This window comes from Scyliorhinus torazame, chromosome 5 (genome assembly GCF_047496885.1).
Source record: "Scyliorhinus torazame isolate Kashiwa2021f chromosome 5, sScyTor2.1, whole genome shotgun sequence".
Classification (NCBI taxonomy): Eukaryota; Metazoa; Chordata; class Chondrichthyes; order Carcharhiniformes; family Scyliorhinidae; genus Scyliorhinus; species Scyliorhinus torazame.
Window position 1 is genome coordinate 100,299,412 of NC_092711.1, and position 21,708 is coordinate 100,321,119.

At 49.4% G+C, this 21,708-nt stretch overlaps 2 protein-coding genes across 9 annotated transcripts in view; one reads left to right on the top strand and one right to left on the bottom strand.

The window, feature by feature from the left end:
- Nucleotides 1-20,419, top strand: part of LOC140419175 (uncharacterized) — a 61,742-nt gene extending 41,323 nt beyond the window's left edge. For 6 of the 7 annotated variants that reach the window (XR_011945581.1, XR_011945587.1, XR_011945582.1 and 3 more), the window contains one exon: nt 19,894-20,419. The gene's annotated coding sequence lies outside the window, so the exon portion shown is untranslated. Of the gene's footprint in view, nt 1-5,820; nt 5,928-19,893 lie in introns of all 7 variants that reach the window. The other variant, XR_011945584.1, reaches the window with a different exon arrangement.
- Nucleotides 6,756-20,248, bottom strand: LOC140419177 (uncharacterized). Of its 2 annotated transcripts, none has more exons than XM_072502945.1 (5): nt 20,192-20,248; nt 18,778-18,861; nt 13,887-13,996; nt 10,795-10,910; nt 6,756-7,963 (listed from the first exon to the last, which is right to left on the bottom strand). In XM_072502945.1, the coding sequence occupies exon 5, from the start codon at nt 7,850-7,852 to the stop codon at nt 6,899-6,901; it is 954 nt and encodes a 317-aa protein (XP_072359046.1). In that variant the 5' UTR covers nt 7,853-7,963; nt 10,795-10,910; nt 13,887-13,996; nt 18,778-18,861; nt 20,192-20,248; the 3' UTR covers nt 6,756-6,898. The 2 variants fall into 2 exon arrangements, with proteins under 2 accessions (XP_072359046.1, XP_072359047.1); XM_072502946.1 differs by having other exon boundaries at nt 10,788-10,910.
- Nucleotides 20,420-21,708: the final 1,289 nt, after the last annotated feature.

Here is a 21,708-nt window from a genome sequence, read left to right on the forward strand (position 1 = left end):
GTAGGCAGGCTATAACATCCCTCCCCCCCAAAGTCCAAGGAATCCACCGAAGTTCCTGGCGAAGGAGGGCGTCGGACTCGTTTGGCCACAGGCCGGACACCATTTGCACGTGGCGCTGGATCAGGCGGCGTGTAACGAGACGGAGACCGGCGCTTCCGTGATGAACGGCGCGGTTGTACATCCACGGCCCGTGGACCCGAGGATTCCCCCTCTGATGCATCCTGTGTCTCCATCTCGGAGTCAGAGTCTGCTGCCTCCGTCATGTCAGCGTCTCTATCTCCATTCGGTGCCGTAACGACCTGCGCAGGCTTCGAGTGAGGCACCAGTGGAAGATTGTGAGGACTACCTTCCCTTGTCTCTGGTCTCTGCGGCTGTTGAAATGAGCTCCGGGGGCGGGGAATCTTTTGAGGGGATGGTCTTCTGGACTGAACGTGGTCTACATGTTTTCGCTGGAGACGACCCTGGGCTTGCACTTGGTAAGATATAGGGCCCGTTTGGCGAAAGATTACACCAGGAACCCATTGGGCACCACCAGCAAAATTCCGAACAAACACAGGGTCGCCGGGCGCAAACTGCCGAATCAGCCGATGCCGAGAAAATCCCTGTCCCTGCCGTTCTTGTGTGCGGCGTACTTTTGCGCCAATGTCCGGGAAAACCATACTAAGGCGGGTGCGAAGTCTCCGGCCCATTAGGAGTTCTGCGGGAGCTACCCCAGTCACTGCATGGGGGGTGGTCCTGTACGTAAACAAAAAGCGAGCCAGTCTCGTGTCCATTGATCCGGAAGACTGCTTCTTTAGGCCTCTTTTGAATGTCTGCACTGCGCGCTCTGCCAACCCATTTGAAGCCGGGTGGTAAGGGGCAGTGCGGATATGGCGGACGCCGTTCATCTTCGTGAACCTCGCAAACTCCTCACTCGTGAATGGATTGCCGTTATCCGTGACCAGCACCTCGGGGAGGCCATGCGTACTAAACGATAAACGCATCTTTTCAATTGTTGCGCAGGACGTTGTCCCCTGCATCTTATGCACCTCTAGCCATTTGGACTGGGCGTCAATTAGTAGAAGGAACGTGGATCCTTGAAAAGGGCCTGCGAAATCTGCATGTAAGCGTGCCCAAGGCCGCCCTGGCCATTCCCAGTGATGTAGGGGCGCGGCCGGCGGAAGCTTCTGATGCTCCTGGCAAATGGAGCAGTTTTGGGCCACCTTCTCAATGTCGGTGTCGAGGCCTGGCCACCAGACATAACTCCGGGCAAACATTTTCATTTTGGTCACGCCTGGATGCCCATTGTGCAAGTCTGATAGTCTCAGCTCCTGGCCTTTTTCCGGGACAATCACACGTGTCCCCCACAAGAGGATACCGTCTTCCACGCTGAATTCTGACAGCTTGGAGGAAAATGCCCGCAACTCGCCTGGGAGCTGTCTATGCTGCCCACCATACAGGACTATGTGCCGAACCTTTGACAGGACTGGCTCCGTCTGGGTCCACTCACGGATTTGTGATGCCGTGCCAGGCAAGGTGTCCATAAAATTTAGGGTTGCAACAACCTCACCGGTCGTGGGGGTCGACATGGGGCCGGTCGATAAAGGCAATCGGCTCAGTGCGTCGGCATTTGCTATCTGCGTACCTGGTTTGTGCTCCAGAGAATACTCGTATGCAGCAAGCAACAAAGCCCAGCGCTGGATCCGTGCAGAAGCAATGGGCGGTATTGGCTTATCCTCTCTGAAAAGTCCCAGCAGGGGCTTATGATCAGTCACGATAGTGAAATGGCGGCCATACACGTACTGGTGGAAGCGTTTCACCGCAAAAACCACCGCCAGGCCCACCTTCTCGATCTGCGCGTACTTTTTCTCCGCTGCAGTCAATGTGCGGGAGGCGAAAGCTATCGGTCGCTCGGCCCCATTCTCCATCTTGTGGGACAGGACGGCCCCAATACCATACAGGGATGCATCACATGTGACGAGCAAAGGCTTTCCAGGATCATAGTGGGTTAGTAACCCAGACAACGTCAATTGTTGCTTTACCCGCCGGAAAGCAGTTTCTTGCGGCTGACCCCAAACCCAGGTGTGATTTTTCTTTAGCAGAAGGTGCAAAGGGGCCAGCGTAGTTGCCAGATTGAGGAGGAACTTCCCGTAATAGTTTACGAGACCGAGAAAAGAACGAAGATGCGAAGTGTCAGTCGGGGCGGGGGGCATGTTGAATCGCACGCTCCTTCTCTGCGACGGGGTGCAGACCTTCGCGGTCCACCCGATAACCTAGGTAGACTACTTCCTTTGCCTGAAATACGCACTTTGTGCGACGTAAACGGACTCCAGCCTCCGAAAGGCGTCTAAGGACAGCCTCCAGATTTTCCAAATGTTCTTGCTCTGACGTCCCTGTAATCAAAACGTCATCTAGGTAGACAGCCACACGTGGTAAACCTCTCAAAATGCCCTCCATAACACGTTGAAAAATTGCGCAGGCAGAGGATACTCCAAATGGCAACTGTGTATATTCATACAGGCCCCGGTGTGTATTAATCGTTACATATGGTCAGGAGGCAGGGTCCAGCTCCAACTGCAGGTAGGCGTGACTCATATCTAATTTTGTGAACGAGAGTCCACCTGCAAGTTTCGCGTAGAGATCCTCTATGCGAGGCATTGGATATCGGTCGAGTCGGAAAACCGTATTCACTGTAAGTTTATAGTCGCCACACAAGCGAACTGTGGCATCTGGCTTCATTACAGGTACAATTGGTGCTGCCCAGTCAGCAAAACGGACGGGCCTGATAATACCCAAACTCTCCAAACGAGTGAGCTCCCCTTCTACCTCCTCGAGCAAGGCGTAAGGCACTGGGCGCGCCCGGAAATAGTGCGGCGTGGCTCCTGGTTCAACTTGGATATGGGCTACGGCCCCTTTTATTTTCCCCAAACCAGGCTGGAATACATCTGGGTATTGTCCTAGCACCTCAGTCAACCCTTCAGAAACTGTTTGGAGGATGTGCTGCCATTGCAACCGCAAATGGCGCAACCAGTCCCGACCCAACAGGCTGGGCCCATGGCCGCGCACCACGATAAGTGGGAAACGCCCCTCCTGGCGTCCATAGACAACAGGGGTCATTGTAGTTCCTGCAATGTCCAGTGGTTCCCCCGTGTAGGTGGCCAACCTGGCCTGTGGGTCGGTTAATGTAAGGGTCTGTATACCCTGCTTGATGCGGTCGAATGTCCTCTGGGCGATCACGGAGACCGCTGCGCCAGTATCCAACTCCATCTCAAGCGGGTGACCATTGACCCGTACTGTCACCTTAATGGGGGCCACACGGGGAGCTGCCACACAATGCAGCTGCAGGCAGCGGTCCTCCGTCTCCACGTCCTCAGGAGTAGTTGCCGCAGGTTCATCCACATGGAAGGTACGGCCTCTGGGCTGGTCCCAGTTACGGCCCCTGGGCTGATCCCAGTTTCGGTCGGAACGACGGCGCCTCTGGCGTCCCCAGGACCGCCGTCCGTGACGGGGTCGGCGCCTACAAGTCTGACACGAACATGGCTCCTCATCCATTGGCTCTGGAGAAGGCTCCCTTCGGGGAGGAATGTCCGACGGCCACTGGCGTCGGTCCGGACGTTGCCTCGCCCAAGGTACCGCAGGAGTGCGGGGGGGACGTTTTCGGATGGAAAGGGTTGCGCCCCAAGGCATGTACTTCCAATCCCTGTAGCTCCTGTACTCCTCGCTCTGCGCTCTCTCGGGACAATATTATTTGAATGGCCTGTTGAAAAGTCAATGTTGGCTCCGCTAACAACTTTCTCTGGGTGGCCGCATTGTTTATACCGCAAACCAAACGGTCGAGTAACATTTCTGACATGGTCTCACCATAGTCACAGTACTCCGCAATCCTGCGTAGCCTGGATAGAAAATCGGCAAGGGATTCTCCAGGGGTCCTCTCAGCGGTATTAAACCAGTAACGCTGGACTATCGTGGACGGGGTTGGGTTAAAATGTTGCCCCACTATATTCACAAGTTCATCAAACGTTTTGGTGTCCGGCGCAGCTGGGTACGTAAGGCTCCTAATCACCCCAAACGTATGCGGGTCGCAGGCAGTGAGCAATATGACCACCTGCCGCTCGTTTTCGGTGATGTTTGCCCGGAAATAGTAACGCATCCGTTGTGTGTACTGGTTCCAGCTTTCCAGCGCAGCATCCAAACGTCCGTACAGAGGCTTGGTACAATAAAAAACAACTTCCAACCTGTATCCAACAAAAATCCAGGGAGGTGGCTTCAGCAGTGTAGACAGCTATTCAGTTTAACCCTCGTCGCCAGTTTTGTAAGGGCCACGAAGAATCCAGCACGAGTTTTAAGGATACAAAGTAATAACATTTATTTACTATAACATGTATACATAACAGTAGTAGTAACTTCCCTTGCTACATACTCCTTCCTGCTGATTCCTGAACTGGCCAGCTTTATTTACACTCGGAGTTTACTAGTGGTTTCTCCGCCCCCCTCATTGGGGAAGCTCATACTCCCACAGGATTGTCGGATAGTCATTAGTCCCCAGCCAATGGTAAGTAGGCAGGTTATAACAGTTCCTTAGAGTCCAATGGTGAAGTGGGGTTATGGGGAGAGGTTGGGGGAAGTGCGCCTGGGTGGGGAGCTCTTGTGTAGTGTTGGTGCAAACTCGATGGGCCGAATGGCCTCCTTCTGCACTGTAGGGATTCTATGATGCTGCCAGACCTGTTGAGTTAATCTAGCATCTAGCATATTCCGTTTTTACTCTATATTGCCCACCTTTTCAATCCACTAATTATATTTATTGAACCACTACACCATCAACTACCAGGAGCAGTGTGTTGATGTTTCAGCTATTCTGGCCTTGGGTGACTGTGTGGAGTTTGGACATTCTCCCTGTGTCTGTGTGGGTTCCCTCCGGGTGCTCCAGTTTTCTCCCACTGTCCAAAGATGTGCAGGTTAGGTGGATTGGCCCCGCGAAATTGCCCCTTAGTGTCCAAAGAAAGGTTAGGTGACGTTACTGGGTTACGGGGATAAACAAAGAACAAAGAATAGCTAAACGTACAGCACAGGAAAAGGCCCTTCGGCCCTCCAAGCCTGCATCGATCATGCTGCCCATCTGAACTAAAATATTCTATGCTTCCGGGGTCGGTATCCCTCTATTCCCATCCTTTCATGTATTTTGTCAAGATGCCCCTTAATAGGGTGGAGGCATGCGCTTAAGTAAGGTTATCTTTCCAAGGTCCGGTGGAGGCTGGATGGGCCGAATGGCCTCCTTCTGCACTGTAAATTGAATGATTCGGCAGGATTTTCTCTCTCACGGTCTGATCCGATGGGTCTGCCTGGTGGTATTTCCCTGATGGCGGCACAGTGGTTAGCACTGTGCTTCACAGTGCCAGGGTTCCGAGTTCAATTCTCGCTTGGGTCACTGTCTGTGCGGAGTCTGCACTTTCTCCCAGTGTCTGCACAGGTTTCCTCCCACAAGTCCCGAAAGATGCGCTTGTTAGGTGAATTGGACATTGTGAATTCTCCCTCGGTGTACCCAAACAGGCGCCGGAGTATGTTGACTGGGGGCTTTTCACAGTAACTTCACGTAGTGTTAATATAAGCCTACTTGTGACAGTAATAAAAATTATTATTCTGTGTTTGGATATTTTAAGGAGCAGGTAGAACCTCCTTGGTCCTATCTGTTGTCCCCTCAGATATTCCCATCTGTTTTTGGTTAATGTGTCTGGAGTCTGTGTTCTTCCAGTCTGTCTCCAATTCTCCTTCCTGTCTCGGGCATATGGGTCTAGGTAGCTTGGTGTTGTGATTTGTGTTGTTCTATTGTCTGTCTGTCTCCAGCAGGTATTGTTGTCTCTCGATAATGACTGTGCTCCTACCCTTGTCTTCTGGTTATGAACATATCCGTATTGGAGCCAAGTTCCCGGATTGTCTGTCTTTCTCTCCGGGTGAGGTTCTGATTGTTTCTTGTATTTCACGACTGTGACAGGGCAGAGACCAGATTGAAGGGATTCAGACATGGGAGTTCTGGGAAAGATAGGCAAGGATTTGGGAGGTGACAACATGTTCAAAGAGTTTGGAGAGAGGTTGAAGATGGGGCAGTAATTTGTAAGGATGGCAGGGTCAAGGGTTTGTTTTATTGAGGAGGGAGTGATGATGGCAGATTTGAAGGACAGAGGGACAGTACCTGAAGAGAGAGAAATGTTGACAACATCCATGGACACAGGGTAGTTGGCTGATCAGTAGCTCAGTGGGAATAGGGTCGATGGAGCAGCAGCTGGGTCTCATGGACAAGATGAGCTCTGTGAGGGCATGAGGGGAGATGGGAGAGAAACTAGAGAAAGATGTGGGTTCAGGGCTCGGGAAAGGATGAAATTTAGAGACAATTTGGTCCGGTGGGCTCATGGAAGGTAGGGAAGCAGCAGAGACAGCTGATCGGATTTACTCCATCTCAGTCACAAAGATGCTCCACAAGCTCCTCACACTTCTTGTTGGAGGTGAGGATGGAAGAGACGGGGGAGAGCGAGGGTATTTCAAAAGGAACTAACTAACAGGGGCTGTTTAGCACAGGGCTAAATCGCTGGCTTTGAAAGCAGACCAAGGCAGGCCAGCAGCACGGTTCAATTCCCGTAGCAGCCTCCCCGAACAGGCGCCGGAATGTGGCGACTAGGGGCTTTACACAGTAACTTCATTTGAAGCCTACTTGTGACAATAAGCGATTTTCATTTTTCATTTCATTGTGTCAGAGATATTAAAAAGTTTCAACACACTGCGTATTTCTCACAAATCTAATTTATTTGACTTTTAGCCAGAATATTAGCCCCTGTAAATAGGCTGGAGTTTGTTATCAGCAGAAAGAGACCCAAATGAACATGGTTCAGTCCTGAATGTGAGTAACAGCAAAATCCAATCACTATGGTTACTTGTGGCCTCGTTGGTGTCTCAGCAGGTGGGATAACTGAGTGAATCCCTTCCCACACTTGGAGCAGGCGAATGGTCTCTCCCCAGTGTGAATTCGATAATGGTTCTGCAGGGTGGATGACTGAGTGAATCCCTTCCCACACTCGGTGCAGGCGAATGGTCTCTCCCCAGTGTGAATTCGCTGGTGTGTGGAGAGAGCGGATGACTGAGTGAATCCCTTCCCACACTTGGAGCAGGTGAATGGCCTCTCCCCAGTGTGAATTTGCTGATGTGCAGTAAGGTGAAATGATCGTCTGAACCCAGTCCCACAGTGAGAGCACCTGAACGGTCTCTCGTCAGTGTGAACACGTTGATGGCTTGTCAGATTCCCAGAACTTTTATAGCACTTCCCACAGTCTGGACATTGAAACGGTCTCTCATCAGTGTGAACGCGCTGGTGATTCAGCAGGTGGGCTGAAATAGTAAATCCCTTCCCACACTTGGAGCAGGTGAATGGCCTCTCGCCAGTGTGACTTCGCTGATGTACAGTGAGGTCAGATGATCGTCTGAACCCAGTCCCGCAATGAGAGCACCTGAACGGTCTCTCGTCAGTGTGAACACGTTGATGGCGCATCAGTTCCGCAGAACCTTTATAGCACTTCCCACAGTCTGGACATTGAAACGGTCTCTCATCCGTGTGAATTCGCTGGTGACTCAGCAGGTGGGATGACTTAGTAAATCCCTTCCCACACTTGGAGCAGGTGAATGGTCTCTCCCCAGTGTGACTGCGTCGATGAATTTCCAGCTTGGATGGGACAGTGAATCCTTTCCCACAGTCCGCACATTTCCACGGTTTCTCCTCAGTGCAACTGCATTTGTGGCTTGTGAGGCCTGATGATCGGCTGAATCCTCGTCCACACACACAACACGTGTACGGTTTCCCCGCACTGTGAACAATGCTTTCTCCTTCCATGTTCAATGATATTCCGATGATGTTCAGGGTATGATAAATTGAGAACTCTGTCAGATCTTGATGTGAGCTTGGTTTGATTCTCCAGACTTTGAAGCCTCCCCTTCGACCACCCTGTGAAATGGATTGAAAACAGAAAATAGGGAGTGAGAGGTTGGTGAGGTTGTGAAATTTACCTGAATGAATCTGGTCATTTGTGGGGCCGGCACTGGGAAAAAGTGACCATGAAAACTGCTGGATTGTCATAAAAACCCAACTGACCTCTTTGGGAGGAGAGAGAAAGAGGTGAAGAGGGGTTTTGTGTATCTACAAGACATATTAAGAGAGTAGTTGGCAAAGCAAATTCGATCTTGAGCTTCATAAACAGTAATATTGACACCAAAACTATGCTTCTGGTGGTGATTAGCACGACTGCCTCACAGCACCAAAGACCAGGGTTCAATTCCTGACTTGGCGACTGTCTGTGTGGAGTTTGCACTTTCTTCCCATGTCTGCGTGGGTTTCTACCCGGTGCTCAGGTTTCCTCCCACAGTTCAAAGAAGAGCAAGTTAGGTGGATTGTCCTTGATAAATTGCCCGTTAGTGTCAGGGTATGTGCAGGTTAGGTGGGGCTATGGGGTTACAGGGACAGGGTAGGAGTGTGGGCCTAGGCATGGTGTCCTTTCAGAGAATAGGTGTAGACCCGATGGGCCGAATGGCCCCCCTCTGCACTGTAGGAATTCTATGGCTCTAATTCTATTCTATGAATCTTTATAAAGCTCTGGTTACAACTCTTCAGGAAGGATCTCAAGGTTCTTGAGAATGTGCAGAGGAGATTTACCAGAATGGTTCCAGCAAAGGAGGTTGAGGGAAGATTTGATTCAGGTACACAAGATTATGCCAGGTTTCAATCGGGTGGACAAAGAAACTCTGTTTACATTCACTGGTCGTACAAGCAGTCTGGACACAGATTTAAAGTTTGGGGGAAAACCTGGATTGAACTATATAAGATCCTGAGGGGTCTTGACAGGGTGGATGTGGAGAGGATGTTTCCTCTTGTGGGAGACTCTGGAACAAGGGGGTCACTGTTGCAAAATAAGGGGGCACCCATTTCAGATGGGGATAAGGATTTGTTTTCCTCTTGAGGATTGCAAGACAGAGGGTGGCATAGTGCTTAGCACTGCTGCCTCACAGCACCAGGGTTCAATTCCCACCCTGACTGTGTGGAGTTTGCACTTTCTCCCCGTGTCTGTGTGGGTTTCCTCCGGGTGCTCCGGTTTCCTCCCAGTTCAAAGATGTGCAGATTAGGTTGAATCGGTTAGGATTGTATTCGCTAGAGTTCAGAAGAATGAGGGGGGTTCTCACAGAAACCTATAAAAAGTGGTGGCGCAGTGGTTAGCACTGCTGCCTCATGTCGCCAAGGACCCGGGTTCGATCCCGGCCCACTGTCTGTGTGGAGTTTGCGCATTCTCCCTGTTTTGCGTGAGTCTCACCTCTACAAATCCAAAGATGTGCAGGGTAGGTAGATTGGCCACGCTAAAACTGCCCCTTAATTGCAAAAATAGAATTGGGCACTCTAAATTTATATTTTTTTAAAAAACAGGGCGAGACAAAGTAGATTCAGGAAGGATGTTCCCAATAGTGTGTGTGTCCAGAAATAGGGGTCGCAGTCTGAGGATACGGGGTAGACCATTTCGGACAGAGATCAGGAGAAATTTCTTCACCCAGCGAGTGGTGAGCCTGTGGAATTTGTTGCCACAGGAACTAATGAAGGCCAAAACATTGCATGTTTTCAAGAAGCAGTTAGATGTAGCACTGAGGGCGAAGGAGATCAAAGGATATGGGGGGAAAGCGGGATTAGGCTATTGAGCCTAATCAGCTCTGATCGTAATGAATGGTGGAGCAGGCTCGAAGGGCCGAATGGTCTCCTCCTGCTCCTATTTTCTACGTTGCTCTGTATCTATGCATGTGAATGGTCCAGGAGGTATAATAATAATGTTTTTACACAGCCAGTGGCAATGACCTTAAACTTGCTGCCTATGATGGAGTTTCGAAACAGACACAATAAATCTTTTTTTTTAATTGGATAGAAACCTGAGAGAAATAAACCTGTGAGGATACAGAGACAGAGCAGGAGAATGACTCTGACTGGATTGCTCCAGATAATAATAATCTTTATTAGTGTCACAAGTACGCTTACATTAACACTGCACTGAAATTACTGTGAAAATCCCCAAGTCACCACACTCCGGCGCCTGTTCGGGTATATAGAGGAAGAATTCAGAATGTCCAATTCACCTAACAAGCACGTCTTTCGGGATTTGTGGGAGGAAACCGCAGCACCCGGAGGAAACCCACAGCAGACACGGGGAGAACGTGCAGACTCCGCACAGACAGTGACCCAAGCCGGGAATCGAACCCGGGTCCCTGGCGCTGGGAAGCAACAGTGCTAACCACCGTGCCGATTAGAGAGCTAGCATGGACTCAATGGACCGAATGCCCTTCTCTGCCCATAATGTTTTTTTTTTATTTTTAAAAATAAATTTAGAGTACCCAATTCTTTTTTTCCAATTAAGGGGCAATTTAGCGTGGTCAATCCACCGAGCCTGCACATCTTTGGGTTTTGGGAGCGAAACCCACGCAAAGACGGGGAGAACGTACAAACTCCACATGGACAGTGATCCAGAGCCAGGATCGAACCTGGGACCTCAGCGCTGTGAGGCAGCTGACTCTGACATTTTTGTCCAATCTCGCCTTGTAATTTAACCCCGGGGTGTTCAGATATCACTCAGGTAAATCTGTGCTACACTCGCTCCAAGGCCATTCTCTCCTTCCTCAGGTTTGTTGCCCAGAACTGAACACAGTTCTCCAGGTTTGGCCTAACCAGGGTTTGTGAATCTCGTGGCTTTTCCAGTCACACTGAGACCTGAAATCTTCCCTCACAGACAGAACAGACAAACCTTTTACCTTCCACACCCAGATGCTGCTGATATTCAGGTTCTGATGAATCGAGTGACTCTGTCAGATTGCGATGTGACGTTTGGTTTGAGTATCCCGTCTGTTAAACCTCCACTTCCATTATCCTGTAAATTTACAGAAACCTCACTGTCAGTTTAGGATCGAAATTCACAACATTCTCTCCTCACCAACTTTGATTAAATGTATTCCTGGAGGTTTGATCACATGACCTGCCCCCATCCTCCAGCCATTAATCGGTCAACACATCCATCCTTGTGACACACTGCCTTCCTCGGCCAATTGGGAAGCAAAAGGAGCATTTCCTCACAAGACAGTGATTGACTGTCAGCCAAACAACCTTTATCCCATTTTCAATATTTTTATATCCACTGAAGGGAAATGTTCAAAAATCTTTACTGTCCCAATGATTTTCCAGACACCCAGACATGAATCTCACCAAGGCAGAAGGTAAAATTTGAATTCATTGGAAGTTTACTGATGACCATGAAACCATTGTCAATTGTTGCAAAGACCCATCTGGTTCACTCCTGTCCTTCAGTGAAGGAAATCTTCTATCCTTACCTGGTCTGGCCTACATGTGACTCCAGATCCACAGTCAGCTGGTTGACCCTTAAAATGCTGTCTGAGATGCACTCAGTTCTAGGGCAATTAGTGCTGGGCAGTGAATGCTGGCCCAGGCAGCAAAACCCACATCCCGTGAATGAATAGAAAAGAAAATCTGCCATCCTTACCTGGTCTGGCCGACATGATTCCAAACCACAGCAATGTGGTTGACTCTTTAAATGCCCTCCGAGATGCCACTCGGTATAAGGGAAATTAGGGACGGGCAATAAATGTTGGCCCAGCCAGTGACTCCCACAAATAAAATCCTGGAGACTCCAGCCAGTCAATCTCGGAGAGTTGGCATCCGGTCTAGGCTCGCAGCGCACAATAATATTAATAATCACGTATTGTCACAAGTCGGCTTCAATGAAGTTACTGCGAAAAGCCCCTGGTCGCCACATTCCGGCGCTTGTTCGGGGAGGCTGGAACGGGAATTGAACCCGCGCTGCTGGTCTTGTTCTGCATTACAGGCCAGCTGTCTTAGCCCACTGTGCTATACCAGCCCCTTCCCTGCGGCTCCTTGTCCTCTGTAGAGATGGCGGCCGGTAACCCGGGCCTGTCCCCGCTCAGCTCTCACTCTGTTCGGTGCTGTTTAAGACAGGACCATTAACATTTTACTCGGGAGTTGAAGCCTCCACGGGGCTTTATGAAGCCTCCCAGCTCACTCCGCGGACCATTAACATTTTACTCGGGAGTTGAAGCCTCCACGGGGTATTTATGAAGCCTCCCCGCTCACTCCGCAGCTTCAATTGCTCCCCAGTCACCCACCGGCTCCAATCCTGGAAGTCGCTCGATTGTTTCCCGCTCCTCGCACCGTCAGCGACAACCTGCACTGCACATGCGCCGGTCACAGCCCGAACGCCGCATGCTCCAGTCACAGCCGGACTCTGTGCATGTGCGAGGAGCTTCTGTCATTTGGATAGAGCACATTCTCAACTGCTACACATGTTGGGTAATAAACCCGCCATTGAAATGGATATTTTTGATATAAATTATGCTTTGCGAACTGATTATGTAGCCACTGGGTTGGCCACTTCCCAACTTAAATTGGAGATCCGCAAAGAATGCAGGGAAATTCAGTCAAGCCAGGAAAAAAACTAGCAGGTGCAAAGTTTCCTGTGTATTAGAGCTTACAGAAACCCAGACAGCACTGAAACCAGCATCCATCTGCATATTAATGAGCGATCCCCGGGAACAATTGGAAACATTTAAGGGAAATAAGGCCAAGCCAGACTCCTCGGCGCCAGCAGGAGCAAAGACAAAGGAAGGTCAACGGACACTCAGGAACCGCCTAGCGATCAGGGAACAGCTCCAGTATTGGAGAAATCGATCCAAGTGATCGGAACGTAGTCCAATCACTTGGAACCAGGTACGGGGTCCCCCCCGATTGGCGCGAAGCCCCTGGGGACTATAAAGTAGGGTCCCCAAGTTCAATTCGTCCTTCTTGGCAGGGTCACTCAGCAGCTCGAAACAACCCTTGACAGTGACCTGCCGAGCTGCCGCATCAACCAAGTAAGTCTCCAGTCAACGCACGCTACGAGATAGGCGCTCCTAGCTACCAGTCTATACCAGCTTTGAATCCTGCAGACTCAGAATCGAACAAAAGGCCATTTGTTCCCCTGACCTGGTGGGCCAGTTCCAAAGCTAAGTATAGGCCTTATAGTGTTAGAGATAGTCTAGTATGTAGAGTTTATGCATGAGTAGTGATTGACTGTGTGTAATAAATGTGTTTTGATTTGAAACTTACTAACTGGTGTATTGAGTTATTGATCAGCACTTGAACTTGAACCTCGTGGCGGTATCATAAAGATACCTGGCGAGTCTAGAGCAAAGGTTATAGAAACAGAGCAAATGAAGTAAAGACACAACGGGCAACAAATTAAGAGCCAACCAAAGTTAGCAACATTATTACGATTAGCAACATTGGGCCAAGGCAACACCCACACCCTAAGAACAAATAAAGGAAAGTTGGCAGTTAGAAAGGCAAATGCAATGTTCGCATTCATTTCAAGAGAGGTACAAGATGAACGGGGATGAGAAACATATCAGCCATGATCGAATGGCAGAGCAAACTCGATGGGCTAATTCTGCTTCTCTATCTTTTTTTTTAATGAGGGGATCTCATAGAAACATTTGTAAAAAATAATTATTGGAATCCATCCCAGACCTGGATACAGATCAATTGATTCTTGGCGGAGACTTCAATTGTGTTCTGGATCCTAAATGGACTGGTCCAAGCTGATTCAACACAACAAAAACATGAGAAAGAAATGAAGCCGGACAGACCACCCGGCATCGACCCAGGCACCAGAAACGACAACAGCAAACCCAGCAAAAGAGTTTTAAAAACTGTTCCCATCGGTCGATTGTATAAGGATTACGGTTCACAGATTTAAGATTGTGAACAAGATCTACAGGGGAGATAGGAGGTAGACTTTTATACAGTGAGTGATAATGATATAGAACTCAATGCTTACACACAAAGGTCGATAATCTTCAGGTCCTGGTAACTTGAACAGTGGTGTTAGAAGAATTTGATGTGAGGACTGGTTGTGAGTTTCCTGTCTACGAATCTCTTTCCAAGCCCCTGTGAATGAACAGTAACAAGTCTTACAACACCAGGTTGAAGTCCAACAGGTTTGTTTCAAACACTAGCTTTCGGAGCACTGCTCGTTCCTCAGATGAATTAAGAGGTATGTTCCAGAAACATATATGTAGACAAATTCAAAGATGCAAGACAATGCTTAGAATGTGAGCATTTGCAGTTAATTAAGTCTTTACAGATCCAGAGATAGGTGAAAGAGGTTTACAAAGGCATCACTGTCAGTCCAGAAATAAAATTCAGGCAAGATAAACATTTCTCCTGGTTTGAGTTTGCTGTGTGTAAATCCTCCCCTACTAATCCCCTGTAAAAGGAGTTTCCAAAATTAATCACCGCCAGTCCAGGATAGAAATTCACACCATTCTCTCCTCCTGCTCCCTGGTCCAGGATGATCACTCATGCCCCCCGCTGCACACTGACCCTTTTGTCATCAGCTGTCCCTCGATTTGAGGTGACGTCTACTCAGAGTTGTGAATTTCTATTCTGGGTCTACATGTGGCTGAACAGAGCCGCAGAGCTTTGAATACATGGGACAGAATGTCTAATAAGACAGTGAAATCCGGAGAGCAGGATTGGCTTCCTTTCCTTTCCATCTCTGCCACCGCTTTCCATCATCAATAAGACATTGGGACTCAAAGACTAATCCAGGTTGATGGACAGGTTGTCTCCATTCTGAACAATGGGGAACAAGCTCCTCCCACTCATTGAAACATCGCCCCGACAAAGATGACAAACGCGCATGCGCCCTGACGCACATCCAATAAAGATGGCGGCTGTTAACCCGAGCCGAACATGAGGAGCTGCAGCTCCGCTCAGTACAAATGGGGTCCCGGAAACTCTTTTCCGAGGTTTGCAGCTTACAACAACTTTACACAACATTTCCGCCCACCCCCGCGATCTCTCGCTCCCTCCATATTGTTAAACGCCTCTCACCAATTTCGGATCTGAAGAAGACGCTCTTCTCCTTCGCTATTACCCACACTGCGCATGCTTCAATCACAGCGGGCCCCGCCCTTCATTCACACCAATTAGTTGGAGGACCAGCTGCTCCCAGTCCCACCCCTCCTCTTCCTATTGGTCCTGAGCTGCCGTCAATCACCTGGGCATTGTGACGGTTCCAGATGGTGAGAGCGGCCACAGGCTCAGGCTGACTGTCCAATAATAACAGTGAGAGTCTCAGTGGGACAATCAGACAATAATAATGGAGATGGGACCCAGAGGGGAAAGAGCAAAGGATTCACTTACTTTGAGTGTAAGAAACACATTGTTAGTTCCAATAGGTCAGGCTGCAGTGTGTGAGTGAACACATCATTGGATCCAGTGTAGAATCATAGAATCCCTACAGTGCTGAAAGAGGCCATTTGGCCCAGTGAGTTTACACCGACCCTCTGAAAGATCACCCTACCTTGGCCAAACCCCCACCCTAACCCCGTAACCCCACCCAGGGACAATTTAGCACTGACAATTCACCTAACCTGCACATCATTGGACTGTGGGAGAAAATCTTCGCAGCCACGGGGAGAATGTGCAAACTCCACAAAGACAGTGACCCAAGGTCGGAATCGAACCCAGGTACCTAGTGCTTGAGGCAACACATGCTAACTACCGAGCCACCCCCGTAACTCTGTCATGATTAGGCAATAACCTGCCTGTTATTCCAATTCTGGTGTACGTTACTCTGTCACTATTATTATTATTTTTTTTTATTCTCCTCCATTTTCACATTTTCTCCCACATTTACATCCATCAACAATAAACAATAATCAGCAAGATATGTCAGTCCCCATAATAACAACAATGATCCCATCTACCCACCAACCCCCAAACCTCAACCCGCATGTTTGCATAAACAAATGACAAAAATAAATCAGGGATTACCCGTAATCACCCTTAATCTTACACAGCTCCCACCCCCCCACCCCAGGCCTCCAGCTCCTCCCGTCCACTGCCTCTTGTAAAACTCCTCCCCCTACCCTCGGTTCCTTACCCCCCAACTTTCCACCCTGGCTAGACCACTCGGACCCTGTTCTGCCAGGCTCTGATGGCCGCAGCCTCTCCCCCCACCTCACTCCCGTTCACTGGCCGGCACACACCGGCCAGCGTGGAGGCCCCCGCCTGGGTCCCTTTCCCACTTGCCCTTCCCCAGGAAAGCCCAAACATTCCCTTTTAGCTCACAAACCCCGCCTATCCCCAAAGAACTCTCATTTCGAGTGAGAGTCCCATCCCTTCCCTCGTCCAAATATATACCACCTTGGCTCCTTTAATCTCTACACCCGCGCGCAGTGATACAAAAAAGAAGAAACTACAGTCATGAGGTTACATCGGCACATGGCCATTCCTCAGTTTGTCAGTTCTGCCATAGTCCTTCTGCTTTCGCAAACTCCTCCGCTGCTTCCGCCGTTCCAAAATAAAAGTCCCTGAGCTTGTAAGTCACCTTCAGCTTCGCTGGATATACAATGCCGCACCGCACCTTGCTAATGTACAGTGCCCTCTTCACCCGGTTGAAGGCAGCCCGCCTCCTTGCCAGCTCCACCGTAAAGTCCTGGTATACACGTATACCAGTTCCAGCCCACTGCACCACCCGCTTCTGCTTGGCCCAGCTCAGGACCTTCTCCTTCACTCTGTACCTACGGAAGCACAGAGTCACTGCCCTTGGCGGCTCACTCGCCTTTGGTACAGGCCTCCACGACCGATGAGCCCGATCCAGTTCATATCGGGAGGGGTCCTCCCCCTCTCCCAGTAGTTTTGCCAGCATCGCGGCAAAATACTCAGTCGGCTTCGGTCCTTCAACTCCTTCGGGCAGCCCCACAATCCTCAAATTCTGTCGCCTGGATCTGTTTTCCAGGTCTTCCATTTTTCCTCGCAGATTCTTGTTCGTGTCCATCACCTTCCGCATCTCTTTCCCCATCGAGGTAAGTTGATCACCGTGCTGCAATACCGTCTCCTCCACATCCTTCAGCGCCTCCCCTTGCTCTCGCACCTCCGCCACTGCGCTCGCCACCTCCGTCCTCACCGGGGAAACCGTCTCCTCCACCAGCACACTCAAAGCCTCCCTCATCTCCTTCCTCACCGTCTCCATGCATTTCGCAATCTGCGCCAACTGCTTTTCAAATTCCGCAGCCATCACCTTGGTTATTTCTTCAGCCGTAAGCAGTGCGGCCTTCCCTGGTGCTCCAGCCTCCATTTTTCCTGGTGACCCCACGGTGACCTTTCCACTCCCCGACGGACCTCCAGCTGGGTTTTTTTCGGCCGTTTTTCTGCTCACCTTCGACATTTTTCTTTGTTCTTTTTTTCCTCCTGTGTCTTCTCAGTGCCTCCTCCGTGCCTTCTCCCTTCTTCTGCCGCCTCCGCGGACCCTGGGACCGGGCTTAAAGCCCCGAAATTGCCGTTCCCGAGCGGGGGCTCTCCATTGTGCGGCCGCCTCCCGCCCGCCGTCACCGGAAGTCTGTCACTATTATTATTAGACAACAACCTATCTGATATTCCAATTCTGGTGTGTGTTACTCTGTTACTGTTATCATTAGACAATAATGGGAGGGCAAGATGCAAGGTAGCATTGATATTTTGAGGTTTCTGTGTTATAGTGAGTGTCACTGGGAGGTGTGTGATAAAATAGGACTGGAACCATCATGATAAAGGGTGGCACGGTGGCAGTGGCTAGCACAGCTGCCTCACAGATTCGATCCCGGCCCCGGGTCACCGCCATGTGGAGTTTGCACATTCTCCCTGTGTCTCCATGGGTCTCACCCCCACAACCCAAAGATGTGCAGGCTAGGTGGATTGGCCACTCTTTTGAGGTCCACCAACAAAATAGAACCAAGGAAACAAACTTAGGGACAAAGCAAAAAGGGCAGCTCCAGTTAGGGGCACTGCCTGAATGTGACAAAGATCAGCAGAAACTTAAAAAATCTAATGAGAGTGCATTTAAAGGGGTGAATAAAGCACCCCAACCCCTGCGGTACCCACAGGGCATGTGAGGCTATGATGGTGCCCATGGACACTGCATACTCCCTTTCTAGGGACACCCAGCTGTGAGTGTAGTCGCGGAAAAGGGGCAAACAATCTGGTCAGGTGACCCCCTCGGTCGCCCGCTGCCTGGACCCATAACTGACATGCTTCACCAGGCCCAGAAGCAGGTTCACAAGGAGATAAGTGGCGCTGGTTCGCGAGGTCTTCGGCCCAAGTAGGACTCAGCAAAACAGTCCGTGCTCCCACCCTGGAACACCCACCCAATGGAATCCACTTCCTCCCGGCTGGTGTGTGTGGTCTTCAGTCCGGGAGGGGGCTCAGTAAACACACAGCCCACTCGATCCTCCCTGCGCTGGAACAAGCACACCAGATAGAATATGGAGGGTTTTGTCCTTGCTGAAGGCAGATCTTATCAGTTGGGAGAACTGGGCAGAGCCGGGCCCTCATCCCGGGAGGGGCCCAGCAAACAAGCAGTCCAAAGGGCTTTACTCCCATCTTGTTTTTGAAGTTGCCTCCTTGTTGTTGTCCTTCTCTCCCCTCGCCTTCCTTCTCTCACCTCTCCTTCCTCCAGGCAGCTCAGCAGCATTCAGCACTGGAAACAGGCAGCAAACTGAGCAACGGCAGCAGCAACAGAGAGAGAGAGAGAGCAGCAGCCACTTTTCACCACAGCAACAACCTCACAACACCAAAGTTTGCACTGGGAGTGCCAGCTTCAGACTGGCCATGCTAAATTGCCCCTCAATTGGAAACAAATAATTGGGTCCTCTAAATTTATAATAAATAATAATAATACTCACCTCTGTCACAATTTCAGTGTTTCCAAGTTTACAATCTCCTGCTGCAACCTTCGGCTGGAGAGATATCGGAAGCTTTGGAAGCAGCTGTAAAAGGAAATTACAATGGTCAGAAATGTTAGTTGAGGTTAGAAATTAAGATCAGACAAACATTTATCTTAGTTTGAGTTTACTGGGTGTAAATCCTCTCCTAACCCCCGGTAAAAGGAGTTTCCAAAATCCATCACTCTTCGAGTCCAGGATAGAAGTTCCAAACATTCTTTCCCCCTGTTGCCAGTCCCAGGATTATATAATGTGGGCTATACATGCATTGGAGGCAGTTCAGTGAAGTTTCACTAGTCTGATTCCTGGGATAGGAGAGTTTGTTTTATGGAGCAAGATTGAGCCTGTTTGGTCTGTACCCGGTGGAGTTTAGAAGAATGAGAGGTGATCTTATTGAAACATCTAAGATTCTGAGGGCTTTTGATGAAAGAATATTTTCCCACATGGGGATTCAAGAACTAAGGGGTGCAGTTTAAAGATAAGAATTATCCAATTTGACACTGAGATAAGGAGAAAGGGGCTGGTTTACCACACTGGGCTAAATCACTGGCTTTTAAAGCAGGCCAGCAGCACGGTTCAATTCCCGAACCAGCCTCCTAGAACAGGTGCCAGAATGTGGCGACTAGGGGCTTTTCACAGTAACTTCATTTGAAGCCTACTTGTGACAATAAGCGATTTTCATTTCATTTCATTTTTCAAATGTCTTCTTTCAGAGGGTCATCAGTCTGTGGATAAAAGCAAATTACTGCTTTAAAGCAGATGCTGGAATCTGAAACAAAAACAGAAAATACTGGACAATCTCAGCAGGTCTGACAGTATCAGTGAGTCTGGATGACGCTTTGTCAAAGCTGAGTTTGTGGAATTTTCTTTCCCAGAGAGTAGTGGCACTGGGTCACTGAATAAACTCAAAGTTAAGTTAGTCCTTTTTTATACACTGGGTTGACAAGGTTTTTTGGGGAAGGCAGGAAAATGTAATTCAGGGTACATTGGGATCAGCCATGCCTTTATTGAATGGCAGAGCAGGGTGAATAGCCTACTCCTGCTGCTAATTCTGATGTTATTATTCTTGTTTTTCAGATTGCCACACATGGCAGCAGCACCTTTCCCCTCTGGAGGGGCCTGTCAATCATCGAGACAATGATTTTCTCTCCTGGTCACCAGGATCCGGAAGCACCGCCTCTGTTACGTCATCAAGGTGGCCGCTAAACAAAGATGGCGGCCGTGGAACTGGGCCTGATACCGAATAAAAGCTCCGCAGCTGCAAACGCGGGATTTGCAGGGTCTTATTCCGGCCTTGTGACCAGCAGGAGGTGTTTATGAAGCCTTCACTCCCTCCCCACCCCGACTCCCGGCTCCATTCCTCCCTCCGCCTCACCAACTCTCATCGCCCGAAACGGCCGCTCCCGCACTCGCGGACCTCCGAGCAAAGTGATACTGCGCATGCTCCAGATACGCCCAGCATTGCGACTGCGCACTGGGCTCCTGTGGAGTGACTCGGGCACATTCACAGTCGCAGGGAATGTTGGGTAATAGCCGCACCATTGACATCGCAAGCAGTTAATACAAAATAACGTGATTACCAATAAAATAATCAAACAAATTATCAATGCATATTCTGCTATTCTTCATTTCTCAAAATGATTAAATGCTGCTCTCCTGTGGAACAGTGCAGAACTTCAGGTTTTTTTCCCCAATGGGTCCTTTTTCTCCTCCCCAGAAGATGCAAATTCTTGTTGGGTTCAATCCCAGAATCAGTAATTCCTCCATATTCTTCCCTCTTGCTCGTGATACTGAATGTTTAGTGTTATCTAAAATGATCCAGCACTGATGGAAGTCACCCGCACACCATGTCTGTACTGACTCTGTACAAGAGCTACCACTTTTCCTGGTTAAATTCAATTTGCCACTGTTCTGCCCATATAACCAGCCCATCTGTATCATCACATAATTTAAGGCTTTTGCCTCGCTAGTTTCCACACCAACAATTTTCCATCTGCAAACTTATCGATTGTACCTTCACATATTTCAAATCCTCGATTTTATATATAATTACGATTGATGGCTGAGGATCCACGAGGTCTCCATCAACACCTGAACCTGTGTTTCCTTCCTGTGAGACAATCAAAAGCTTTAATAACTCTGGAGAAACAATGCTGTAAAAGCTGGTGTTCTGGCCAAGACTAATAACTGGGTGCTGCCTTGCCTGTCTCTGAATGTACTCCACTCCTGCCTCTTCACTCCCCACTTATGTAATAAACATTGACCGTAATGACTGGCAAGAGTTTGCTGCCAATCAGTCACTATCATGACAGCGTGCCCATCAAACTGCATCACTAGGACGGCACAATAGCACAGTGGTTAGCACTGTTGCTTCACAGCTCCAGTGTCCCAGGTTTGATTCCCGCTTGGGTCACTGTCTGTGCAGAGTCTGTACGTTCTCCCCGAAAGACTTGCTTGTTAGGTGAATTGGTCATTCTGAATTCACCCGAACAGGCGCCGGAGACTGGCGACTAGGGGATATTCACAGTAACTTCATTGCAGTGATAATGTAAGCCTACTTGTGACAATAATAAATATTATTATTATTATTACTTTTGAATTCCAATGCCTCAATGAAGAGGCAGAGAGGGATCTCTGCCAAAGATCTGCGGGTCGAGAAACACCTTCGCCAATCTCAGAAAGACCACACAAGAAAACACATGACCCTGAGTAGATGTCACCCTCGAAATGAGGTACAGCCGACAACCTAACAACAGAGGAGGAGCAGGTCATGAAGGTGTCTTTCAACAAGTTCTAGCACTGTTCTAGCTCTTGGGTTTATGTTGGGCATCGGGTAGGCTTTGCTTTTTGCTTCAACAACAGATGTCATCGCTGCTGAGTGGGTCTCAAACC